The sequence below is a fragment of the Phascolarctos cinereus genome, unplaced genomic scaffold, assembly GCF_003287225.1.
Source record: "Phascolarctos cinereus isolate Bilbo 61053 unplaced genomic scaffold, phaCin_HiC Scaffold_2;HRSCAF=192, whole genome shotgun sequence".
Lineage (NCBI taxonomy): Eukaryota > Metazoa > Chordata > Mammalia > Diprotodontia > Phascolarctidae > Phascolarctos > Phascolarctos cinereus.
In genome coordinates, this window is record NW_027555625.1 from 223,667,302 (window position 1) to 223,685,647 (window position 18,346).

The window sequence follows — 18,346 nt, forward strand, 5'->3', positions numbered from 1 at the left end:
AACCAGCCCTAGTCTCTATTCTGAGAGTCCTTTATCTCCAGCAGCCTGCTGGACGTTTTACTTGGGTGTTCCAAGGGCATCTCAAACTCATTTCTAAACCAAGACTCATTCTCTTTTCCCCTAAACCCACCTCTCCTAACTACCCTATATCTTTGGAGGGTGCCACAATTCTTCCAGCCTCCCAGATTCATACCCTGGGAGTCAACCTCAAATCTTCAGTCTCACCACCCCACTCCTCACCCCTCCTCACCCTGGCCATCCAATCAGTTGCCTTCCAGATCTTGTTGATTCTATCTCCCCATCTGACCCCTTCTTTCCACTCATATCACACCCACTGTAGTACTGGCCCTTATCACCTCTTACTTGAGATTTTGCCAGAACCTCTTAACTGGTCTCCCTCTTGCTTCTTCCCTCCCCAATCCATCTTCTACACAGCTGCCAGATTCATATTCCTAAAGCATGGGTCTAGCCATGCCATCCCGCACAAAACTCCCTTCAGCAGCTCTCTGTTATTTCTAGGCATTGAACTCTTTCACAGTCTGGCTCTAGGCTCCCTTTCCAAGCCGAATTATACGTCACCCCTCTTCCTGCACCCTACATTCTAGCCAAACTGGTTGCTCACTGTCCCATCTACATGACGTTCCATCTCTTGGTCCTCTGTCTTTGCACATGTTTGAAATGTGTTTCCTTCTTGCCTCTGGATCTTGTACTCCCTAGCTCCCTTCTAGGCTCAGATCAAGCACCACCTCCTTCACGAGGCCTTCCCTGAACCCTCAGCCATTACGGCCTCCCTTCATCCTGAAAACACCTTGTACTGTGTTTACTTGTAATATTTTATATGTATTTATTTGTGTTTGTGCTGTTTCTCCCAGTAGAACATAAGTTTCTGGAGGGCAGAAACTCTCTTGTTTTTGGCTCTGTGTTTACAGCACCAAGGACAGCACTTGTCACTTAAACACTTGTTGGTTGTTTGATAAGGGCCTCCATTATCTGACCCTCCATTACAGTGATTCTTGAGACTATAAGCAGAGAATAAATTGTTGAGACTATACACAGAGAATAAATTGAGATAATAGATGCCATAATAATAAGTGAAAAGAGGGAAGGTAGGTGGTGCAGTGGATGGAGCACTGGCCCTGGAGTCAGGAGGACCTGAATTTAAATCTGGTCTCGGACCAGATACTTGATACTTACTAGCTGTGTGACCCTGGACAAATCACTTAACCCCAATTGCCTCAAAAAAAAATAATAATAAGTGAAAAGTTCCTATTGGAAAATTCAGGGTCTGATCCTACTTTCCTCTGCTAATGCCCTTCTTTTTCTTCTTACAGGAAAACCTTATGCTTTCCATCTTACCCAAGCATGTGGCTGATGAGATGTTAAAGGACATGAAGAAAGATGAGAGCCAGAAGGACCAGCAACAATTCAACACCATGTACATGTATCGCCATGAGAATGTCAGGTATGCCTGGCCCCAGTCCCTGCTCCAGAGTGCCCTGGAAGATAGAGTGGACTATGGCAACGATTCAGCAAGGCCATTGACCACAGAAGAGCACTGGAAGGGAATGGAGATCTTCTGAGCACCACTGAGTGCTGTGAGGGGCTAGGCTAGCATTTAGAATGATTTCCCCCAAGGACTTGAGCCCTACTATGAAACAACATCCTACTCCTTCTTATACTTTAAGTACTGCCATCATGGCATTGTATCATGGAAAGAATGCTGGATTTGGATCCAGGAAAGAGCTGGGTTTGATTACTCTCACTGGCTCCTCCTCACTGGGTGACAATGGGCCTCTTTGAGTCTCAGTCTCCTTATCTGTAAAATGGGGTTAGTAATGCCTAACTTATGGGAATACAGTGAGGATCACATGAGATAACATGAGTAATGCCCTTGGGAAACATCAGAACCATATGAAAATGTCAACTTTTGTCATTAGGCCAAGAGGTGAAGGGAAAGATTGGAAGGAGCCCTTGGAATAGGTAGCATAGGAAGAGTTCAACTTCCTGTTCTGTCTCTTACTGCTGTGACTGTGGGGAGTCATTAGCTTCTCTGTGTCTTAGTTTCTTCCTCACCCATAAAATAGAGACAATTGTCTTTGTCCTGCTTACTTCACAAGACAAGGCAAGTATATGTAAACTATAAAGCTCTAGCAGATATAATCTGTAGTGTAATTATCTAAGTCTTGGATACTTAGTTGAATTTGTCACTTCCTAGCTGGATTATGGGATAGGATTCATTTAATATTGGAAGAGGAAGTGATAACCTGATTATTTTCTTCTCTCCCATATTTTTTCTTCATTCAGTCATCTTACGGTAGGAAGTCAGGGGGTAGGGGAGGATCTGTATGTGGATAGTAACAGCTAATAATGACTAGCTTTTAGATAGCTTTAAAGTTTGCAAAGTGAATATAGAACATACGTTATTTCCTTTGATCCTCAGAACAATCCTTTGAGGTAGGCACTATAGTAATACCCATTTTACAGTTGAGGAAACTGAGTCTGAAAGCAATTAAATGACTTGTCCAGGGTCAGACAGCTAAATAAGTAAAGATTTGAACTCAGGTCTTCCTGACTCTAAGTTCATTGTATCCACTGAACCATATAGCTGCCTCTAGGCAAGCCCTGAGATAACTTTAAAGCATCATAGTCCTGAATTAGCTGTGGAGAATCAGCCAACCAACACAAATTTATCAAAGTCCTACTATGTGCCAAGGTACAGGAAGACAAAGACAGGAACAGAGCAGCCCAGGCCTCAAGGAACTTGCATTAGATGGAGCTTTAAATTATGCCAAGCCCTTTATGACACCAAGCAGGCCTGCCCATTGGGAGTGCTGTACTTTGTAGTGTCTGTGTTTAGTAGGTAACTTCCTACGGCTAATCCTTTCCTTTTCTCTCCAGCATTCTATTTGCTGACATCGTGGGTTTCACTCAGCTCTCTTCAGCCTGCAGTGCCCAGGAGTTGGTGAAGTTGCTTAATGAACTCTTTGCCCGCTTTGACAAGCTGGCAGCTGTAAGTATACCATGTCCCTCTCTACTCTGCCAGCATCCTGATGAGTCTGGAGCTGGCCCTGGTCTTGCTGGCTACCCCTGTTTTCTCCCACCTGTCCTGTGCTTTACCAGCTCTCTTTCCTCTGGACTAGATGAAAGGCAGAAATCTCCCTGGCTTTCTTTAAGTCTGAACTAAAATCCCACTTTCTACAAGAAACCTTCTCTAACCCCTTAATTCCAGTGCTTTTCCTCTTTTAATTATTTCCTGTTTATTCTGTGTATAGCTTGCTTTGTATATATTTGTTTGCATGTTGTCTCCCCCATTAGATTGTAAGCTCCTTGGGGTCATGGCCTGCCTTTTGCATCTTTTTGTACCCTTAGCACTTAGCACAGTGTCTGCCACATAGTGGGTATTTAATAAATGTTTATAGATTGATCGAGGGAGGAGTGAAATGCCAAAGAGGTTTTTACCTATTTCAGAAATACCATCAGCTGCGTATCAAGATCCTGGGAGATTGTTACTACTGCATCTGTGGGTTGCCTGACTACCGGGAGGATCACGCTGTCTGCTCTATCCTCATGGGGTTGGCCATGGTGGATGCTATTTCGTAAGTGTGGGGCATACCCCATCTTGTCCACTTCTCAGACTGGTCCTATGTCCTGATAAACCTGGGGCCCAAGGTAGTCTCTAGATTGCAGGCCTTGGAGGATGGACTGATCCACACAGGAAGTAAGTTTATCAAGAGACAGACTTGGCACAAAGAATATTCATGATCCATAATCCTATGGAGAGATAGGCGGAGCCATGAGAAGGCACTGATTGGTTGGTGCTCCCTAGGTGAGCTTGGAAAATTATACACCCTTTGGGCTGAAGTTTGAGCCTTCCCTGCAGTACATGAGATTTGATATTCATTCAGTCAACAAGCATATATTAAGCCGGGTACTATGCTAAGTACTGGAGATCTAAAAAGGAAAGCAAATGATCCCTGCCCCTCTCCCCAAATGTGCATTCTATTGGGAGGAAACCATGTGTAGACAAGTAAGTCAATACACAAATACAATACATCATACTACACTAGAAGAAGTATTAGTGGTGGATGCAGACAGAGGACATTAGTTCAAATGTTGGCTCTGCCTGTGGTACCCAGGCTTCAGTTTCCTCTTCTATAAAAGGACGTAGGCTGGATTAGTAGACCTCTACGGTCCTTTTCAGCTCCAGGTCTCATATGATCTATAGTAAGTCTAGCAAAATATGTACAAAATATTTTATAAAGACATCACAAGATAGATGCCTCAGTGCAATGAAGAATGGAATTTAAAATAGGTGCATTCATGGAAATTATATTAAAGTTTTATATTATATTAAAATGGTATTATAACAATGATATATTACATATTATGTATATAATAATAAATATAAAATTATATTAACATTTTCCTTGTTGAACTTGCTCTTCCCCTAGGCTGTTATGCCTTAAGTAGCTGCCAACCATCCCAGTCCTAGTTCTAGCAACAGAATATTGGCTTCTCCTTGTGTTGACTGCTTACGGCATTGGTCCAGTAGGCCAGGGAATTAGCTTTTTGTGATCTATACCAAACTGAATTGGTTGTAGTAGGCTAGTGTTGCTTAACTGGCATATGTCAGTAAGATCTGGGATAAGGCTACAATGCTCAATGGCAGTTGGAAGTTCTAGTTCCTAAGACTCTTTGAAGGACATTTCTCAATTTTGGATCCGCAAGTTATTAATTTGGAGTAAGAATCATCATCCTCTAGCCTTACCTTTTTGTCATGCGGTTAGCTTTTCAAAACATTCTTACTTCTATTGCTATTGCTTAGCACAGTGCTGGCACATAGTATACACTTAATAAATGGTTATTTTCTCCCTTCCTTTCCTTCATATTATCTCATTTTGTCCTTATAACAACCATGTAAGGCACAAAACACAGGGTTTTTGTTATTGTCTTTTTAGATTTATTTATTTAGAAGTTTTTTATGAGTTCTGAATTCTGTTTCTCCCATCTGCTCCTTCCCCACCCATTGAGAAGGTAAGAAATGCAGTAAGTGAAATCATGCAAAACATATTTCCATATTACCTATGTTGCAAAAAAGTAAGAAAAATAAAGAAAGAGAAAAGAAAAATGCTTCAATCTGCTTTCAGACTGCATCAGTTCTTTGTCCAGAGGTGGATAACATTTTCATTATAAGTCCTTTGGAATTATCTTGGATCATTGTATTGCTCAGAATGGCTATGTCATTCACAGTTGATCATTGTGCAATATTGGTGTTACTGTGTACCATGTTGTCCTGGTTCTGCTCACTTCACTTTGCATCAGTTCATATAAGTCTTCCCAGGTTTTTCTGAAATGATCATGCTTGTCACTTCTTATGGCACAGTAGTACTCTAGCACAATCATGTATCCAAACTTGATCACTCATTCCATGATTGACGCGCATTGCTTCAATTCCCCCTTATTTGCCATCACAAAAAGAATTGCTATAAATATTTTTGTACATTTAGATCCTTTTTCTTTTGATCTCTTTGGGATACAAACCTAGTAATGGTATTTCTGAATCAAAGGGTATGCACAGTTTTAGACCCCTTTGAGCATAACTCCAAATTGCTCCCCCGAATGGTTGCATCAGGTCACAACTCCTCAGCCATGCATTAGTGTCTCAGTTTTTCCACATCTTCTCCAACATTTGTCATTTTCCTTTTTTGTCATCTGAGTTGTTTTAATGAGCCTCAGAGTTATTTTAATTTGCATTTCTTTAATCAATAGTGATTTAGAGCAATTTTTCATATGACTAGAGATAGCTTTTATTTCTTCTTCTGAAAATGGCCTATTCATATCCTTTGACCATTTATCAATTGGGGAATGACTCATATTCTTATAATTTTGACTCAGTTCCCTACATATTTTAGAAATGAGTCATTTATCAGAGAAACTTGCTCTCTATTTTCCCCCCTCTAGTTTCCTGCTTGGCTTCTAATCTTGGCTGCATTGGTTTTGCATATTCAAAAAACTTTTTAATTTTATGTAACCAGAATTATCCACTTTACTTTCTGTGATACTTTCTATCCGTTGTTTGTCATAAACTCTTCCCTTGTCCATAGATCTGACAAAATTCTCCATGCTCCTCTAATTTGCTCGATATCATCTTTTATGTCTAAATCACGCACCCCTTGTGATCTTATCTTGGTATACAATGTGTGTCTGCACTTAGTTCCTTCTAAACCACTTGCTAGTTTTCCTAGCAATTTTTGTCAAATAGTGAGCTCTTGTCCTAAAAGCTTGGATCTTTGGGTTTATCAAACAATATATTACTGTGGTCATTTACGAGTGTGTATTATATTGTATACCTAATCTATTTCACTGATCTACCACTCCATTTCTTAACCAGTACAAGATTGTTTTCGTGATTACTGCTTTGTAATACCATTTTAGATCTTGTACTGGTAGGCCACCTTCCTTCATATTTTTTTTTATTGATTCTCTTGATATTCTTGACCTTTTGTTTTTCATTAAGCAATTTTTTTTAAAGGCAATTGGGGTTAAGGCACTTGCCCAGGGTCACACAGCCAGTAAGTGTCAAGTGTTTGGTCTGAGGCCAAATTTGAACTCAGGTCCTCCTGACTTCAGGGCCAGTGCTATATCCACTGCACCACCTAGCTGCCCCTTGACCTTTTGTTTTTCCAGATAAATGTTGTTATTTTTGTTGTTGTTTGTTCATTCTCCAGCCTATTTCTTGTCTTTTAATTTTACATTAAAATTGGATTCTGCTGCCATTGTGGGAGGGGGCGCTGTCCCAAGCTTCAGGTTTTTCATGTTGCTGTTTTCAGAGCTAGTTCTGAGGGGTCTCTCAGTTTTCAACTTCTTCAAGGTGGTGTGATCCAGGAAGAGATGTGGTCGCTGCTGTCCTGGCTTATACTCTAGTCTTTACCCAGGAAAGGACTTTGTTTCCCTGAGGCTGCAATTGCTTGCACTCCTTTTGGCTCTGAAACTGGGATCAGGTCTCCTGCACCCCTGCAGTCACAAGAACTAGTGTTCCTCTTTGCCCTGGAACTGTGATCCAGAGCTGTGTGTGGACAGCGCAGCAGGGTCCTACACCCAGTGCCAGAAAAGGGTCCCTTGTAATCTCTTTCCGACCAGCTGTCTGACTACCTTACCGTCTCTGGGCTGAGAGCTTTCAAAGCTGCTGCCACTGTCGTTGCAGCTGCCTCCAAGGCCTGTGGCCAGTGTTGCCATGATAGGGGCTGAGCTCTGGGCTGACCTCCCACACCAATGTCACAGGCCTCTCCTACTGACGTCCTCAGTTGTTGTGGGCTGAAAAAATGTCTCACCCAACTTTTTGTTAGCTCTGCCGCTCCAGAATTCAATTTAAGGCATTATTTTAAAGTTGTGTGGTGAGGAGTGTTGGGAGAGCTCAGCTGAGTTGCTGCCTATACTATGCCACCCTGGCTCTACCCTCCCCCCCGTTTTTTAAAACTAATTTTTTTCAATAAACAATAATTGGTTTTCTCTCCCTTTCCACCCCCCCCATGGAGAAAAGTAAAACAAAATGCTAATGACACATATGTATAGTTCAGCAAAAGCAATTCCCATATTGGCCACACCAAAAATATGTCTCATTCTATACACAGGGGTCATTATGTATATAAATGTGTGTGTGTGTATATATACGTATATATATATATATATATATATATATATATATATATATATATATATACATATATATATATACATATATATATATATACATATATATACATATATACGCACACATAAGCACACACATATACACAATACACATATATACATATATATGTCATGTGGCATGTGATATTATATATAATATAATACATATATAATATGTCATATCATGTAGAATATAATAAAAACATATACCATATAATAGTGAATATAATATTATCATATATAACTAGAAAAGAATCCCTGTGTACAGGGATATTATATGTATTTTTTATATCTACACACACATACCTACATATACATATATATGTATATCTCATATTTTTGTTGCTGTCCAGTCATTTTTCAGTCTTGTCTGATGCTTCATGACTGCATTATGGGGTTTTCTTGGCAAAGATACTGAAGTGGTTTGCCATTTCCTTCTCCAGTTCATTTTATAGATGAGGTAGCTGAGACAAACAGGGTTGAGTGACTTGCCCAGGGTCACACAGCTAGTAAGTATCTGGGGTCAGATTTGAACTCAGATAGATGAGTCTGACTCCAGACCTGGCATGCTCTATCCACTGTGTCACCTAGCTGCATACACACACACATGTATGTATGTATATGCCTATGTATACATACACATACACATATTATCCCTAATATATGTCTTTGCACACAAGGATAATTTCCCATATAACAATATATACTATATATATCTAGAGAGGTATGTATGTATATCCACATGTTCTAGTCCCCCAGCAGAATATAGGCTCACTGAGGGCAGGGACTGCTTTTGGTCTCATCTTTGTATCTCCAGCACCCAGCACTGTGCCTGGCATGGAGTATGGCTTAATTAATGCTTCTTGACCATATCAGAATTGAAAAGATTCTATTCGTCAGTTTGGAAGTGCATCTCATTGTTATACGTGGGACCTAGGGACCACAGGAGAGAAGATTCCCAGTAGAGGATCATGTCATAGAGGAAGCCTACAAATCCACACACCTACATTGCTCTAAGAACCTGTAGTTCTGGTGACCCAGTCTGTTAGCCCAAAGGTCCCTTGGATGAGCCTGGAGAACAGAGAGGGCTGGTATCTCTGTTGTTGTATTGGAGGTTTTACTGCTTCTTCAAAAAGGGTTTGACTTCTTGAGTTCAACTTCTTGAGGATTTAACTTCTCTGAGTGGTATTTTCTGAAGTAGGACTTATGCTACCACCAGGTGAGGGCAGGGAGGCTGGCGAGCAGAGGAGATACTTACAAATCTGAAACTTCTTTTTAATAATGTCACATTGTCCATCTCCCACCCCTACCCCTCTACTGCTCATTTTCGCCATCTCCCTGCTTTTTTTGGTTAGCATTAAGCTAGGAGGTCTGTATTATACCTCTCCTCTCTCCTGTTCTAGGACACTTTCTAGGGTTATATCATCTTATTTCAAATAATGATAATAGCTGACATTTATAGAACCCTTTATGGTTTACGAAGCACTTTGTGTACAATTCATTTGGTCCTTATAACCATCTTGAGAGGTAGATACCATTTTATTAGCAGCAGGGTGTGAACCCAGATTTTCCTAATTAGAAGTCCACCATTCAAAGTGAGCTTGACTTAGATTCCTGGCCACATTTGAAAATGCATTATTAAAGGGATGCTTGTTAGCACTTAGAAAAGGAAATGGTGATCTCTGTGAGCCAGTGACTTGGCCAAAGGCAGGAATGTCAGCCCTATTGGATTTCCAGATGACACGCGTCTAGGAGACATAGTTAATATTGAGATCTAAAAAGACTTGATAGGTAAGAATGATGGGCCGAATCTAATAAAATGAAATGTAATAGGGATAAATGTGAAGTCTTCCTCTTGGATTAAAAAAAATAGGCTGAACAACAGTTCAGGGGAAAGAGACCTCAGGGGAAAAAAAAAAAGAAAGAGACCTCAGGGTGGATGGGGAGGTTTTCTAGTGAACTACGTAAGATAAGTGTCTGAGGCTGAATTTGAACTCAAGTCCTCCTGACTTCAGATCCAGTGCTCTATCTTTATATTGGCCTTCAATGTAATCAATTTAGAATGTCAGCAATTAATGTTTAAAATTTATGCTACTATTATAAGATCATTGTATGAGAAATGTTGTTAAGAATTTAAAAACAGGGGCAGCTAGGTGGCAAAGTGAATAGAGCTCTGGCTTTGGAGTCAGGAGTACCTGAGTTCACATCCAGTCTCAGATACTTAACACTTACTAGCTGTGTGACCCTGGGCAAATCACTTAAACCTGATTGCCTCACCAAAAAGCAAAAGAAAAAAAAAAGGAATTGAAAAACAACTCTCTTGATTTGGAAATTACAGAATATTATCTGAGCATTTTAAAGAAAGGAGGAGAATGTTGAATCCCCAAAAGACAGTAAGGACAATTTCATTTGGAAAAATGCTTTGTGTTACTTTTGTGAGTGATATAACAGACTGTAATTGGTATTTGGCTAAATCAGGCTTTTGCAAGCTGTTAACTAGAGCTGGAGAGGGGGAGGGAGGAGGTGTACAGGGTATGGAGGAGGACTAGGCTTCTGGTGTGAGAGTTTGCTGAGCCCTCTTCCTTATCCAACTCTTACCTGTGGCCTCAAGAAGCCTTAGCATGCACAAGCAGCCATGCCCTGGCCAGACCCATAAAACCATTTTGGCAGATGGGCTAACCCAGGATGGGGATAACCAACAGGTGTCAAATCCATTGGTGATTTAGGGGGATGTCTACCCGAAACATGTGAAGACTTCCTCCAGGGGGATGAGCGATGAGAACAATTTGTTCCAACAGGCCATGAAGGTGGCTGAAGCAGGCACTGTGGAGTGGTTAGAACTTGGTCAGACGTCGAAGACGCCAAGGTCATCCACTGCACCTAGGCCTCACCAGTTGTCTTGACTTTTGTCCTGCCACTGGGCTTTGATGACTCAGGAAGAGAGAGTGAGGCTGATGACTTTGTGCAGCTCTGCCTCACTTCAATCCAAATGATGCTTGAGTCAAGACATCACCCCGTAATGCCACTGGTCCTCTTCAAAAACGAAGGATGACGCAGTGGATAGAGTACCGGCCCTGAAGTCAGGAGGACCTGAGTTCAAATCTGGCCTCAGATCAAACACTTGACACTTACTAGCTGTGCGACCCTGGGCAAGTCACTTAACCCCAATTGCCTAAAAAAACCAAACCAACCAACAAAAAAAAAACCGAAGGATGAACTAAAACAAGATAGGTCAACAGTGCGGCATGGCGACCAAATACCTTGATATTATAATACACTGACTCTTCTATCATTGCAGCTATAACACTAAGTACAAAGCGGTGCATAGCCAGGTGCTGGATGCAGCATATATGCTTAATAAATACTTACTGACATGACTTGCTCTATACTTCGGAATTTTGCTTTGGAAAATTGCCTTCCATTCTGACTTCTCAGACCCTGATACGCCGTCTCTGTGCCTTTGTGCAAACTGTCCCCCATGCCTGCATGGCTCTTCTTCCTCCCACCTGCCTCCTAGAATCCTACCTTCCTTGAGGGCTCCTATCGGGTGCCACATCTTATAGAAACACTTTCTTGATCCCCACGCTTGTATGTTCTTCTCCCTCTTAAAATCACTTGGAATTTACTTATTTATTTTACTTCATGTATATGTTGTATCTCCTCAGTAGAATGTAAACTCCCGGGGGAGCAAAGACGACTTCCTTCTTGTGTTTGTGTCCCCAGCACCTAGCAAGGTACGACTTCCTGGTGGCACAGCTCCCTCCCCCCGCCCTGTCCCCAAAGCAGGTGGCCCATAACTATTGATCCTGTGTGCCCTCCTCCCACCTCTGTTAGTTGGTCTGTACTCTGCTGTAACACCGTCGGTGGGTGTTAGTTGAGTGCATTGGAGAAGACAACGTGGGCCAGCCCAAGAGCTAGACTGGAAACTTACATAAGTAGATCCCCTGTGTAATGAGAGACACAGAAGAAACAGTCATGCTGGTAAATTGGTAACTCACTTCCTATTTGGCCAACCTTCTTTTATCCCCCCAGTCTGCAAGGCCACTTTAATCCTCTACTCAGATTCTGAGATCTTGCTTTTTTCTCTGTTTCCTCCAGACTAATTTGTTTCACCCTCAGAACATCTTGTTCCCTCTCATAGTGCCCTAATCTGTAGCAACCCCCATTTTCTAAATCGCTTTCTGTTCTCACCTTGTTCCTGAAGATTCACTTACCTTGTTATCCTCATCCTTCCACTCCACTGGACGCTGACCCAGAATGGCTTAATGGTTTTTTTCTTTACCAGTAGGAAAGAAGTGGCTTTAATCCCTTCTTTAAGCTTTTAACACCTGCTCATAGGTGGTGCTTTGGATAGAGGGGGCTAAGCCTGGAGTCAGGAAGACTCGAGTTCAAATCTGGCCTCAGACACAAACTAGCAGTGTGACCCTAGGAAAGTCACTTAACCCTGTATGCCTCAGTTTCCTCATCTGTCAAATGAGATAGAGAAGGAAATGGCAAACCACTCCAGTATCTCTGCCAAAAAATCCTTAAATAGGGTCATGAAGAGTCGGATGCAATTGAACAACAACAGGTTCTAAAAGGTCAACTTGAAGAAATAAGAGAGGGAATTTAACCTCTTTAGGATGTGAAGATTGTGGAACAGCGGTACGTGTAACATCTAGCAGATCCTTTCAGACCAGTTTCATCCATTGCATCACCACTATTAATAAACCAACGAACATTTATTAAACCCTTACAGTATACCAGGCACTATGCTAAACACTGGGAATACAAGGACACCAGTGGAATGTTATCTGTCCTCAAGAAACTTACATTCTGGGGTAGCTAGATGGCACAGTGGATGGAGCACCAGCTCTGGAGTCAGGAGGACCTGTGTTCAAATCCAGCCTCAGACACATAACACTTACTAGCTGTGTGACCCTGGGCAAGTCATTTAACCCCATTGCCTAACACCCCCCCCAAAAAGAAACTTACATTCTAATGGGAAAGACAACATGGACATATATTTACATACATACATATATGTAATACACAAAATGAATACAAGGTTAGGAAGGAGGTAGGGACATGAAGGAACCAGCTGATTCAGACTTGGGAGAACCAGTTGCTGAATTTTCAGTATGAACATTTATTTATATCTTGGAAATCAGCAAATGCTACAAATCAGGTCTTGATTATTTTGTTGAATGTCTCAGGAAGTGATAGAGAAAATGTTAATAAAGCAGATCGAACTTACAAGTGTATTATGTATACTTTTTTTGGAGAGCTGGTTGTTAAACATTTACCAGCATATCCCTGGAGGAAAGTACACTAGCAGCTGTGGGGATTAGGAAAATTTTAGCACTTGAACTGAGTTTTTTTTTTTTAGGCAATTGGGGTTAAGTGACTTGCCCAGGGTCACACAGCTAATAAGTGTCAAGTGTTTGGTCTGAGGTCAGATTTGAACTCAGGACCTTCTGACTTCAGGGCCAGTGCTCTATCCACTGTGCCACCTAGCTGCCCCCTTTTAACTCAGTCTTGAAAGAAAGCAGTACATGTCGGGAAAGAGTGCCATTCAGGCATGGGGGGACAGTCAGGGCAAAGGTGTGGATATAGGAGATGGAGTGGTGTGTGTGGAATGGTGAGTAAGCCAAAGGAGGTCAGTGAGGCTAGCAAAGGGCATTAAGAGGAAAGCTTAAATGAACTGGATATGTTTAGCCTAGAGATGAAAAGACTTAAGGAACAGGGGCATTATATCTATTTTCTAGTATCTGAAGATTGTCATGTGGACAAGGGATTCCACTTCTGATTGGCTCCAAATGACAGAATTAGCAGCAGTGGATACAAAGTTGCAAAGGGCACATTTAGTCTTGATATAATCCTTAATATGGGAGCTACCCCAAAGTAGAATGAATGGTTTCAGCAGGTATGGGTTCCCTTGGACAGAAGCTTTTAAGCAGAGTTTCAGTGATCACTTGTTGGCTATGTTGTTGCTAGAATTCTTCCAGGATGGGTCGGACCAGATGGCCATTAATGCCCCTTCCCACTCTGAAGCTCTGTAGAATCCCTGAAAAAGTCCCTCCATGTTTGCAGGATGACACTAAAGAAATAAGGTGGATTTTTGCATCTGGTTTATGGAAATCTGCCTCAGTTATTTCTTTTAATCCTATTATAAGTCTTCTGGAGTAGGATAATTGCCACTTCCAACATGCAGAGTTCCTAGTCAGAAATGCTATTTCCTTCATTCAATCTCATCTCTCATTTTGTTTGTTCCTCTCTCGTGGTCTCCAGAGAGTTACGAGTGCTTATCCATAGCTTTCTAAGGACGTGGCAGAAACCAGAGATCTGAGTTCCTGGAGAAGCTCTTGGCAGACAAAGCTCATGCCCATGCATGATCGTGTGATTTGACAGGAGGATTCTGTGAGTGGATGAGAGATAGCAGTCAGGGCAGTGAGCGAGTAGAAGCAGACTGTAGTTACTTAAGCAGTATGGTCATTTCCCTACAATATTCCCCCTGACATGCCCTTTGAATGTAAATCTTACTCTTTTGTACTTTGACGTGTCCTTTGAATACCAAAAATAAATAAATAAACAAAAACAAAAGTCCAAAAAGAGTCTAAAAGAAGTCTTTTGCTCTCTTTTAAATGTCATTGAAAAGGAGTGGCTCCTCCAACAGGAGTCCATCTTACCTGCCTGCCATTAAGGAGCATACATATTACTGGGGTCATACAACATGTACATATACTTGAATCTCTACCAATGCCTGCTTCCGTGTTTTATAGTTGTATGCTTTAATAAATGTTGTGAGGATCAAAAAGGCAGTATTTGTGAAGTGCCTGCCACATAGTGGGTGCTATATAAATGCTTATTTCCTTTCCTCTTCTCCTCTCTTCTCTTCGAAGACAAAAATAAAAAATAGATGTCTCCTTGCAATGAAAATGTAGTCTTCATTTTATTAGAGATGATGGTGTTCAGAGTCTTCAAAAGATAGTTCCATTGGGGTTGGGGTTGGTTCCATTGCATTCTCTGCTGATACACCTTTACAACCTGTCTAATCAAATGGTCTTCATAAGTTGCTGTGGCTGAAAAAATTCCTTACCTAGTAATGAGTGTAGGATCGGAGAGGCATTCAGGTAACAGTTAACATTTTAAGTTCCCATATGATGGTATTTCTATTTTTTTCACCACTAGGCAGATATTAGTACCCTCTTTTTAGTTCTTCTATGGAGGATCTGAAGGATGCTCCTTCTTATTGCTTCCATTTGCAAGCAACGAGCCTTGTTACTGGTTTTCCATGTAACCAAGAAGATGAAAAAGTGCAGAGACTGGACAGGGAGGAGCAGTCAGATCCAAGGAGTTTCTATATCCAGTAATATACAATTCAGGCTTCCCTAAAAAGTCTGAACCCACTCTTCTGTGTACTTCTTGGGGAAAAAAAGATTATCATGAATTTCACAAGCAACAAACACAAGCATTTCATAAACAAATATCAGATTGTATAGGAAACTGTGAACTCTTATGTACCATTTTAAGGTATATATTAAATTTAGCATGATAGTAACAAAACTGCCCTGCTTGCCTATGCAATTTCTGAATTTCCTTCTGCTGTCTTCTGTGTATTTTTAAATGTTTCATCAAAGCTTTTTTCCCTCCTTCCCTTCCTTCCTTTTTTCCTTTCTTTCTTCCTTCCTTCTTTTCTTTCTTTCTTTCTCTTCTTTCTTTCATTTCTCCTCCTGCTCCTCCTCCTTCTTCTTTCTCTCTCTCTCATACATCATTCTCATTACCCATTCACAATTCATCCCTCAGATAGAAGCTCTCCCTTGAAACCCATAAATATAGTTAGGAAAAACAAATCAACTCCTGAGCTACATCTGTAAATGTCATTCCTTCTCTCTAGTCCATCGCCCCTCTGCTCAGAGGTAGGTGCTGTGTTTTATCACCAGTCTTCTGGTGGTGGTGGTTGGTCATTGCATTAATCAGGGTTCTGGGTTGTTCAGAATTGTTTTCCTTTATGTTACCATGATCTTCATGTAAACTGTCCTCCAGGTTGTGATCACTTCACTGTGCATCAGTTCTTACAAGTCTTCACATGCTTCTCTCAGTTTGTTCTTTTCTTCATTTCTTATGGTGCCATAATATTTTATTACATTCATATGCCATAACATGTTCAGTCCTTTCTCAACTGATGGCACTAACTTTGTTTCTAGTTTTTCATAGTATCAAAAAGAGCTGCTATAAACATGTGCATGTGGATCCCTTTATTCTTCCTTTAAGTACCTTTGGGCACCAAGAGGAAGCAGAATGATTTTAGTGATTTGAGGGGTTGGGGGAGTTTCAAGTTCACCCCTTCACCAAAAGTGCATTCATGATCCCATCCCACCTGAGCCCTTCAACAATTGTTAGGCATCTTCATCAAAAAATTGGGGGGGGGCATCTGTGCCAGTCTGATGGGTGTGAGGTGAAACCTTTCTTTAAGATGCTTAGTAACTTTTACATGCATTTGTCCTTCATTAGTGAGGATGCCTTATGCCCTAACTAACCTCAATTTTGGCTTTGTCCCTTTTGTCCTGGTTTCACCCATGCAGAAACAGCTGGGAAGCTTGTGGTTGTGAGTAGTTTTCTGCTACAGACTTGATTGATTATTATATGAATATGGGCATAGAATGAGATGAGAAAGGCTTCAGACTGGAGAGCAGAACTCTAGATGAAAAATGGAGTGTTAGGGTAATAATACTAATAATGAATGTAGTAACTAGCATTTACATAGTGCTTTAAGGTTGGAAAAGTGCTTTACAGTATATTCTCTTATTTAATCCTTATAACCACCTTGTGAAATAGGAGCTATTATTATTCCCATTTTGCAGATGAAAATACTGAGGCTGAGGGTGGTTATATGGCTTATCCAGAGTAATACAGTGGGTAAGTGCCCAAGGCAGAATTTGAACTCCTCCTTTCCTTACTCCAAATCCAGCATTCTATATGCTGTGTTATTTAGCTGAATCAATCCCACCTCATCCATTCTTTTCATAGTCTGGCCTCAACCCACCTGTCGAGGTAGACTATATATTACTCCCCTTCATACACTTTCCATTCTAACCAAACCGACCTGTTTGCTATTCCCCAAAGTCAGCATTTATATCCTGTATCTGTGCCTTTATACAGGCTGTCCATAATGTCTGGAATGCATTCTTTTCTTACTTCTGCCACTTAGAACCCCTAGCTCCCATTAGACTCAGCCCGTGTGCCACCTCCTACAGAAAGCCTTTCTTGATTTCCCCCTAGTCATTAGAGCTCCTCTAATTATCATATATATTTTGTTGCTGTTCAGTCATTTAAGTTGGTGTCCAACTCTTCCTGACCCCATTTAGGGTTATCTTGGCAAAGAATCATATATATAAATATGTGTCTTATATATATATATATATGTGATGTTTATATATTTATATATAATATACAAACATGTTTATAAATAAAATATACACATATTTACATATACAATATGTATATGTATGCTATACATATACACATACACAGTAGTTATATATTTATACACACACACAGAGTACTTATCTATTTATATACACACACAGTACTTTATTTGTTTATGTCTTGTATCCTCCTGGTGCAATATAAACTCCTTGAGAGTAGGGGCTATTCTTCATTTTGTTTTGTGTCCCTAAAGTCTAGCACAGTACCCTGTATATAGTAAGTGCTTAATAAGTGCTCACCAGTTTGGATCTGATGTTGAAATGCCTCCTCTTGGACTTTGTTTTTCCCTCCCTGGCAGGTATGTACGGGAGAAGACAAAGACTGGGGTGGACATGCGTGTTGGTGTCCACACGGGCACTGTGCTGGGTGGCGTGCTAGGCCAGAAGCGATGGCAGTATGATGTGTGGTCCACAGATGTCACTGTCGCCAACAAGATGGAAGCTGGCGGCATCCCTGGGTGAGTGACTCCTTGGGATCAGAGAGGGGAGAGGTGGGAAGACTGATCCTTTCACTCAAGGAGGAAGACCTTCTGATCAGGCCAGTCCTGTATCTGCAGGGGAATGTATCCCCTCTGCCTTCCGCTTCTTTCCAGCTGCTGCTCCCCTTTATAAATAAGTATAGAATCAAGGGCCATCAGACCTGGCTCATTTAATGCAGCCTGAGGAAATTAAGGCCCTGAGAGGGAAGTGACTTGCTCATTAATAAGGGCCCTTTGGGGTCATCTAGTCTAACTCTCTCATTTTACAAATGAGGAAATTTAGTGGAGTGACCTGCCCAAGGTCATACAGATAATAAATGGTGGAGCTGGGTCTTGCTACTCAGTCCTCTGGCTCCAAATCCTTTGCTTTTTTCTACTGTATCTTACTACCTCATAGGTTAACACTTTAATATCCTCTGAGAGAAGGTATTTGTATTTTAATATGGGATCATGAGTCCATAGCAGAGTTGACTGTTAAATTTTAAATGTGAGCATTTACTCTTCAGAAATGGACTAATACTACAAATCGGAGCTTGGTTTATTGTTTTGTTGATTGTTTTAACTTAAGAAGGTAATGGAGAAAATGTTGATAATGTAAATTAAAAGTGTCCTGAGTGCATTTCTTTTTTTGGAGAGCTGATTGTTAAACATTTACCAGCCCACTGTTGTATGCAGCTACTAAAAAGCTTCTAAGAGCCAAAGGAATGAATC

General features: G+C 41.0%; 1 protein-coding gene across 1 annotated transcript in view; it reads left to right on the top strand.

The window, feature by feature from the left end:
• Nucleotides 1-18,346, top strand: part of ADCY3 (adenylate cyclase 3) — a 121,534-nt gene that overhangs the window by 69,353 nt on the left and 33,835 nt on the right. Inside the window, 4 exon segments of the mRNA XM_020983957.2 lie at nt 1,332-1,462; nt 2,899-3,010; nt 3,469-3,596; nt 17,456-17,614. Of these exon segments, the coding sequence (XP_020839616.1) occupies nt 1,332-1,462; nt 2,899-3,010; nt 3,469-3,596; nt 17,456-17,614 (530 nt within the window).